Source organism: Phalaenopsis equestris, unplaced genomic scaffold, assembly GCF_001263595.1.
Source record: "Phalaenopsis equestris unplaced genomic scaffold, ASM126359v1 Scaffold000084, whole genome shotgun sequence".
NCBI classification, from domain to species: domain Eukaryota; kingdom Viridiplantae; phylum Streptophyta; class Magnoliopsida; order Asparagales; family Orchidaceae; genus Phalaenopsis; species Phalaenopsis equestris.
The window spans coordinates 909,577-919,111 of NW_018164526.1; the positions used below are offsets into that span (position 1 = coordinate 909,577).

Below are 9,535 nucleotides of genomic sequence, written 5' to 3' on the forward strand. Positions count from 1 at the left end.
TATTGTTTTTTAAAAATTAAATTTGTAATATTATTACGTGATATAAAAAAACTTAGGTTTTATTAATATGAAAAATAAAACCTAGCTGTTAGATATGTAAATTAGCACTTATGTTCTAAATATGCATGAAACCCTAATTTAGGTGTATATGTAACCCATATTTTTCCCTTAAGTTATGGGTTAGGACATAACATTATAAAATTCCAAACAAATATATGTAAGCTATATATACATACATACATACATACATATATATTGAAGTGTTTAATTTGAATAGTGGCAGTTAAATAAGAAATGATATTTCACGCCCGAGGACTATTGATGAGCTGCATATAAATTGATGCAATTGTTACAACATTTCATTATTGATGTTATGACACATTTATGTATGTTTGTACATCAAAACTGTGTCACAGCTGATCTCGAGGAGATCTAATGCTTCATAATGACTATAGTATGATAAAAGAGGGTCAACTGACATAAGACTAGAAGGCCCACTTATTCAATCGGTTGTAATCGTTCGAGCCAGAGCAAGCAAGCCTAAAGCCAATTGACGGCAAACGAATTAGAGACGTTTGGTCAGAAAGGACACAAATAAGCATCCAAGTCAACCGCTACAAAAATGCCGACCAAAGCAGCAACATACCTTCCGGTTATCTGATCTCGGAAAAGATGCAGCCCTATAATATTGTTAACCATTCCGCGGCACATCTAGGACTTCTCATTAGAGAACAATAACTAATAATGCAATAAAGAGACTTATAGTTACCCTTCAGGTTCTCATCGTTTAGGAGCTAGATATATATCAGGTGTTGGTAATTCATTCTCAGCTCGATAGTCCAATGTCGCTTTGCGGATAAGAGTACCTCACCTAGGATAGAGATTCGACAACCATAATAGATCAGCTGATTGGCAACACCGACCAGCCTAGCCAACCGAACAAATCATGTCAACCTAAAGCCAACCGTGCTCAGTTGAATGACGACACCAACTAAGCCCAGCCAATCAAACCGGCCCCACCAGAAATGAAGCCATACTAGCTCAGCCAACCGAGTCAGAAAGCATCTGAGCATTAGGCGCATATATATAAAATATTTATAATATCCTGTATAACCCTTATAAAAGCAGGGGCAAAAATGTATCATCACCATATTATATTCTCTCACCTCTAAATAATGAGATCATTTTATTAGAAGGGACGTGATCGACACGATATATTAAAATTGAACGTACATCTCATAATTGTTAACGACTTGTTACCAATCTAACAAACTCGCGTTCTATAAATTTCCTTACAATCATCCAACCGAAACTCAAAACACATAGTTTCATAACTTCCAATTAATTTATAAATATTACACCATAAACCAAAAATTATATGCAAGGAAAGATAAATGTAGCCATAGATAACTATCTATTATTAAATATATACTTCAAACCAAAATATCCAAACAAATTGCTTAGTGACTCAACTGCATGAAAGAATCTGCCCCCAGTTAGCACCAATCTTAAAGCATGCCATTGATAATTAGTTTTTTTTTTAATATTTTTTGTTATTTTCAATTAAAAATTTTAAAAAATAGTTTTAAAATTACATAATATATAATTAAAAAAATCTTGTTCAGAAATCAATATACACAATAAATTCATGTCTTAAAAATCAATAATTCAGAATGTGTGTTTGTTGTTATTTTACTTGGACCGGGTACGACGATCCATTAGTTTATGGGCTGTCGGATGTGTAATGGGCTTTTATTGTTAAAATGTTCTTAGTATACGGCCCAACAACCAAATGGTCGGTAACATAAATTTTAAATTCACACAAATTTAATTGCTTTTAAACTAAAATTATTTAATATTAATTTTATTTAATTCAAAACTTATTCAAATTATGATAGAGAGAGAGAGAGCGAGAGAGGGAGCGAGAGAGAGGAATACATATATAAGTGTAAGTTAGCCAAGCACAAAACTTTATTTTTAAATAATTAAATTTATTTTAAAAATATATTTTATATTTTATATAAAATGATTTCATGTAATTTATTTCACACTTGTCAACTATATTTGTCATCTTATTATAACATTAGCTTGAATTAATATTATTTTCTCTCTCTTATATTAATCAAGTCGGTCGGCTCAAACTGACCTCGAGCTCGAACTTGATTAGTTAATCAAACTCAAGCTCAAGCAGAGAGTAAACTCGTAGAATAAAGCTCGACCTCAAGCTCGAACATGATTAGTTAATCAAACTCAAGCTCAAGCAGAGAGTTGCTCATGCTTGGCTCGACTTTTTTGCACCCTTAATTTATATTTATATATATATATATATATATCTATGTCTGTGTGTGTGCGCGCGCCGCAAGCCATGACCTGTTGATTGGCGGGGTTCGTTGTAAGTCCCCTCAGGTCACGAGTTCAATCCTCAGTGGCTCTGGGTTTTCGAATATTTAGGCACATGGTGCAGGCTCTCATCATGGGGCCAAGCGCATGGGAAATCGGCATTTGAGATTAGTATAATTTATGACTAAGAATTAACAATAGGGCCTGAGAGTACTCTAGCATTAGGGTGGTCGGTGAAGCTTCTAGGGCCGGTGAAGTACTCTAGCGTTAGGGTGATCAAATCGAGGGGATTATATTCTATAGAAAAAAGCGTGAAATCCAACGGAAAACCTGACAACTTTTTACACGTTGAAAATTTTTTTATAATTACCAATGATTTTATGAATGTTTTTTTATTTTAGTTATTTATAACGGTATAACTACAACATATACCGTTATTTATCAATAATATTTTATTTTCTGACTACTTTTAATTATATTTGATGGGATAATCCATAGATTATAATCAAATATTAACCGACATCTATAATTTGTCGGTTATAAGCAAATATTAAAGAATAATTTCATTTGTATGAAAGGAGATGAGTCAAAACAATAGTATTGTATACCGCACGATAGCACTTTTAAATGCCCCAATCGTAGGTTTTTTAAATACTGGTGTGATTTACTATCTTTTATGTTCATATATACCACTTAATTCGAATGTATTTGTGTCTCTAACATCTAAACATGAATTTTTAAATACATGTCACCTTACCTATGCATGAAAATGTGTATTTCACTTTTTAAAATTTAAAAGGATAATATTTTTACCAGGGATGAAAGATTTTGAAGGTAATAAATGTAAGAAATGAAGTTGATATGTAAATACAAAGGATTTAGTTGGTGTGTATGTAAATGCTCCTTCTTATTTTGATCTTCTCAAAGTCTTTATAAAAAGATGAAAGAGAGGGAGAGAGGCGAAGACCATTCCATCACCTTTTGTTTCTTTTCTATAAAATATTAACAACATTTGAAAAATTAGAAATTTACCTCAATTTCAATTATAAGGGCTAAGAAATTAAAGTTTTCTCTTATGGTTATTTCTTGTCAGCAAAGGTGATGCTTTTGATCACATGGCCCCATAAAACCATGCAAATCAAAGAAGCTCAATTTGGTGGAATAATTAAATGAGGGGAGCTTTTGATCAGATAATGTCACTTAATGCTTTTAATCTTGCTTTTATAAAAAAGCCTTTAGTTTAAAGCATGTCATAATCTGAAATTATAGGTTTAAAATGCATAAAAATAAAAAAAATAAGAGAAAATTTTGTTTTTTTATGCTTGAAGCTTCAGTTGTTTGGTGTAACAGAACTTTCAAATTGCAGGTAACCGTTAGGAATGAGAAAGGAGGGAAGGGTGAGGATCTAATTACTGAAATTCTTTTGCAGTATTTCTGTGCCTTGAAGCACAGCTTTTGTAGCAATTTCAAGTACTTTTATCATGCTAATTATTAGAAGAGATCCTTTAGGTATCTTTTGGACCATCTGGGGATCAAGACTTTTGACTGTGACTGAAACTTGTTTGAAAAGAGAAGCATATAAAAGGTATTTTTGAAAAAAAAAAAAAAAATTTAATTTTTATGTTTTTGCTGCACGAATTTCTGAACAATTTCTTGCTCATAGAAGAGGAAATGCAGATAAAGCTACAAGCGTTTGAGTACTGATCTCTGCCAACGAAGCAGTTTGGTTGCTGAAAAGATCAGATTTTTGCTGCAAATAAGTTTTAGAAAATGTAATTATGGGTTTGTTTTGGTGCAAAGATCAATTCTTGATTCTTTTTAGCCGTAAAATTAAGATTTTTATGTTAATTTTAGTGGTTTTTAATTAAAAGTTTGATCTTTGCAATGAACCATTTGTTTTACAGATTCTTCCATATTTTGCTGGGAAATTATATGCATGAAAATTATATATTTTCTTAGATTTTATGTTGTAGCTTTTGATCAATAGCAATTAACAAATTTAGCAAATTGTTTATCCAATCTTCTTCAAATAAATTATGTGTTTCATTGAGTGATATGCTAACATTACAAGAGCTAGTCATCTATCTAGAACATTTTCAATAATATTTCCTTGGCATAACATTCCTATGTGATGATGATTTATGTTATCTTCTTGTTTCACTTTTAGAGATAATAAGACAAAGTGGAGCATAAAGCACTATCTTTACTAAAGAAAAGATGGGCAGAAAGCCAAAGAAGTGTTAACAACAAGCAATTCAGTGAAGAGATGACCAGTCTTACCAGGTTATATGGAAGTTTTTTTAGCATGAATGTATTCTATATATATAATATATATATATATATATACACACTGCTGAATGCAAAATTATCTGGAAGACATGTACTCCAGAGGAATAGAGCGTTATAGGAAAGGGAAGAATAGTGAGAGCACAACGATGAACGATATGAATGTGTAATCTTTATTCGATAAATGACGCCCCCTGCGTATAGACACAGAGGGTAAAGAAGTGAGATTACATTTATGTCATTATTTTATATAAGATAGTAAGGGCTAATTAATTTAGTATTTTTCATATATGAGATGAATATCCTCGTTGGTGAGTTCTTTCGAGTAGGTGGAGCCTGTTGATGAATATCCTCGTTGGTGAGTTCTTTCGAGTAGGTGGAGCCTGTTGATCGGTTTGTGCTTTAGATAAGCCGGTCAATCAGGTTGATATGACGAGGAAAGGATTCAAAGTTCATGGCTGTCGATCGGCTCCTGATTCGTTGGATGGATTTTTTTGACTTCGTCAGTATGGAAAATAATCGGTCGGTAAATTCTGCCGCCAGACACTGTTGTTACCGTCAGTTTTCGTTAAGATTCATGATGATATATTTTTGATATACATACATAAACACACACACTAAAAAATTAGACTCATGATTTATAAGCTCTCTTTTGATGACAAATCATCAATTTATAAGTGCTAGATCAACACTTGGAACACTTCCAACCTCAAACCAAATTTTATATTTACATCAGATATCATTGTGTCAGTGCATCGAATTTTTGTCACATGAATATATATATACATATATATAGAGAGAGAGAGATATGTGGAGAACGAAGGAGCTTAGCAAAGCTGCGGGTCCGTTGATCCTATTTGTCAGCACATGCATTCCACTTTCTATTGCAAGAAAAAAATGGAGTCTGGACCATTGATTTAACCTCCCATGCAAGAAAAGAACACTCCTCACCAGCCTCCCCCTTATAAAGCAAACTACACCAAAAAGCAGCCTTCCACTCCCTCAAAATACATCCACACCCCTTCACTCCTCTTTCCTTCCCTCACAACCTCACTCTGATAATCCAGACCACCAACCCCTCCACACTTGAAAAGCAACGCAACGATTTTTCTCCCTCTCCCTCTTCCTCTTCCTCTCCCACTTACTACCTTCAGACTAAGAACATGAGAGCTGGTGGTTGCTCCATCCACCAATCCCTCACGCCTGATGCCGCCGCCATCGTCAAGCAAGCCATAAGCCTCGCCCGTCGCCGCGGCCACGCTCAAGTCACCCCTCTCCACGTCGCCAACACCATGCTCTCCTCCTCCACCGGCCTCCTTCGCTCTGCCTGCCTTCAATCCCACTCCCATCCTCTTCAATGCAAAGCCCTTGAGTTATGCTTTAATGTTGCCCTCAACCGTCTCCCCGCCGCCTCTTCCTCCTCTCCACTCCTCCCCCCTCAACACCCTCCTTCCCTATCCAACGCTCTCATCGCAGCCTTCAAACGTGCCCAAGCTCACCAACGTCGCGGTTCTATTGAAAACCAGCAGCAACCACTCCTCTCCGTCAAGATTGAGCTCGAACAACTCATCGTTTCCATCTTAGATGATCCCAGCGTTAGCCGAGTCATGCGCGAGGCTGGCTTCTCGAGCACTCAGGTAAAGTCCAACGTTGAGCATGCCATCTCTTTAGAGCCTAATTCTAATATTAACCCTGACCCTAAGAGAAACACTCCGGAAAAGACTGATGAGGACATAGCATGCTTGATTGAATGCCTCATAAGTAGCAAGAAAAGGAGCATAGTTGTAGTTGGGGAGTGTTTGGGTAGTATTGAAGGTGTTATGAAGGGATTAATGGAAAGAGTTGATAAAGGACAAGTGCCTGAGATTATGAGAAACTTGCAATTCATAACACTTCCACTATTGTCCTTTAGTGGGATGTCTAAAAGAGAGGTGGAGCAGAAGATAAGTGAGCTAAAGTGTTTATTGATGAAGAATTGTTGTGTGGGGAAAGGTGTTGTGCTTTACTTGGAGGATATAAAGTGGGTTGCAGAGTTTAGAGCTAATTGTTATGAGGCCAGTGGAGCATTTTATTGTCCTGTGGAGCATGTGATTATGGAGATAGGAAGGTTGGTTTTCTCTGGTATTAATGGAGGGGAAGATGGAGGTATAAAAGGAGGAGGAAGGTTTTGGTTAATGGGAATTTCTACTTATCAAACTTACATGAAATGCAAGATGGGAAATCCTTCGCTGGAGATTGTATGGGGATTGCAACCTCTTGCTATTCCTGTTGGAAGCTTAGAGCTGAGTCTCAATTGCCATAATTGGTAATTTTCATAATCTCTGTCTATATTTTTCATGGTAATTTTGATTTATATATATGGTTATGTATTTAAGGTTCTCCAATTCATGTGACTGGAAGTGTTAGATTTTGGTTCAAATGATAGTGTTGAAATCTATGCACTTGCTTGCTAGATGTGCTAACTTGCTCTGAATCTATAAAGAAAGTTAGCATCACTTATTTAATGTGGAAAAGTTTATGATCCAACTCTCTTTATTTTTTCTTTTTTACTTTCTGAGTTCTTTTTTGACCCTTCCTTTCATATTTTAGTATGAAGAAGAAAATATTTTTGTATAATTATTTGATTAATAAATGTACACATACTTCTATGCTTATAATTATGTATTCTTTTTATACAAAAAAACTTAAAATTAAATTTTAAAATTGCTAAAGAAAGAAAGCAGATTGAGCAAATGAGGAATTTTCTACTCTTCCTTTATTACAGTGATACAGAAAGTCTGAACAAAAGCAGTACAAGTGGAGCTTGGCCTATTCTAGAAAATGCAGTTGTGAATCATCTCAATTGTTGCACTAATTTCCCTATAAAATTTGAGAAAGATGCTCAAGCTTCGACTGCCTCGACCTTACCTTCATGGCTACAACATTATAAGGAAAATAACAAGAAAGATACTAAAGATCTGGTAACTAATTTTAAAACCTTTAAATAATGCATGAATTTTTTAATTGGATAAGAAAGGCTATAAGAGTATGAATTTTATTTTATTTGATTTTTATTGTGCAGGATTATCTCAACTCAATCAATAGAGTTCAAAGCCACACATCAGAAATTACACTACATTTTTCTTCAATTTCTCCTTCTTCTTCCATATCTTCCTACAATCATCATAACACAACAATAAGCTTGAATCAAAGCCATCATCAATGGAAGCAAAACCAACTATGGTTATTTGAAGGCATCAATAGAGAATTCAATAATAGCTCTCGAGCATTTCCTTTTCCTGTTTCCAACTCTTCTTCTCTTAACCCTAATTTAATTTCTACGGCTAATACCATAGATTTGGAGCATCAATACAAGTTCAAAGAATTAAATGCAGAGAATCTAAAAATTCTATGCAATGCTTTGGAGAGAAAAGTTCCATGGCAGAAGACAATAATCCCTGAAATAGCCAGCATAATACTACAGTGTAGAGCAGGTATGAAGAGCAAGGACAAAGAAGACACTTGGTTGTTCTTCCAAGGAGGTGACACAGAAGGTAAAGAGAAGATTGCTAGGGAGCTTGCAAGCTTAATTTTTGGTTACCAAATGAGATTTTTTGCAGTAGGACTTAGTAACTCCTCGTCAACTAAGTCTGATTCAACTGATGATGCTAGGAACAAGAGGTCTAGGTTAGAAGCTAGCCAAGGTTTCCTTGAGAAACTTGTACAAGCCATGAAAGAGAATCCTCATCGAGTCTTCTTGGTGGAAGATATAGAGCAAGTGGATTTTCAATCTCAAGTTGCTATCAAAAGTGCTATAGAGAGAGGAAGCTTTTGGAGCTTAGAAGGTGGAGAAGTAGCGATCAAAGATGCTATTATCATATTAAGTTGTGAAGCTTTTGATTCAAGATCAAGAGATTGCTCTCCCCCTATAAAGCAGAAAATTGAGAGAGAAGAAGGAAAAGCAGAGGAGGTAAGTGAGAAGGAGAATGATTCATATCTTTGTCTGGATTTGAATCTTTGTGCTATGGATAATGAATCAACTGAATTGTGGTGTTTTGGGGAGAGTGAGACACTCATAAGTGTCGTTGATAGAGCCTTCTTTTTTAAAAAGCTTGAGGATTTTTAATTTTTTAATGACTTTTGTGTTGTTTGAATTCATGGATTTAGAACTGCTAAGAGTGTTACCTCTTGTTTATATTTGTTGTTGTGAATTTTGAAATGAGATATATGAATGTTTTGTGAACTATTATACTTGAGAAAAGTTAAAACTTATGTGAAAGAGGATGAAAAAAATAAAATTAGATAGTTTTATTAATGTAATTTTGTTTCATAATAATGCAGATAACATGCTTTATTTAAATTAATATTTTCTTGATTTTTTGAATTATTTTCTTTTTTCCTTCTAATATAAATTACTATATGTTTTTCATCACAATGCATTAATAATAGTGTTCAACATTTTAGGCAAAAGCTAAATTTTATTAATAAAGAAATTTACAAAGAAGCTTGACTCCCTAAAATATACGAGAAGTTGTCTATGTAAAAAAAAGAATCAAATCAAACAAAAATTTAAAAAAAAAATTTACTATTATAAAAATAAGAATAAATAACATAAATATAGATATAACTTAGATACAAAAGTTAAAAAAGTTTACACAAAAATGAGAAGTTATTCGTTGTTAATTTCTAGTTCAAAAGGTTTATTATTATTTAGGTATCAAATAAAAGTGATTATGATGTGAGAATGCTTTTCATAATCTTTCTTCTTCTTTCTCTCACATTTTAAATGTAGGTTCCTTGAAATTCTCATAAGTATTTATAGAGTAATCTTCTTTATAATTAACCTTATTACAAATATAATGAGAAGTTGGTTGAGTATATGTGATATCAAGCTTTGAATAATTCTTATTCAGATCTATGTGATCAATAA

The 9,535-nt window shown here is 33.9% G+C and overlaps 1 protein-coding gene across 1 annotated transcript; it reads left to right on the forward strand.

Moving 5' to 3' along the window:
- The first annotated feature begins 5,565 nt into the window (after positions 1-5,565).
- LOC110019869 (protein SMAX1-LIKE 3) lies at positions 5,566-8,759 on the forward strand. The gene is made up of 3 exons (XM_020717731.1): positions 5,566-6,931; positions 7,391-7,586; positions 7,688-8,759. The coding sequence occupies exons 1-3, from the start codon at positions 5,790-5,792 to the stop codon at positions 8,729-8,731; spliced, it is 2,382 nt and encodes a 793-aa protein (XP_020573390.1). The 5' UTR covers positions 5,566-5,789; the 3' UTR covers positions 8,732-8,759.
- Positions 8,760-9,535: the final 776 nt, after the last annotated feature.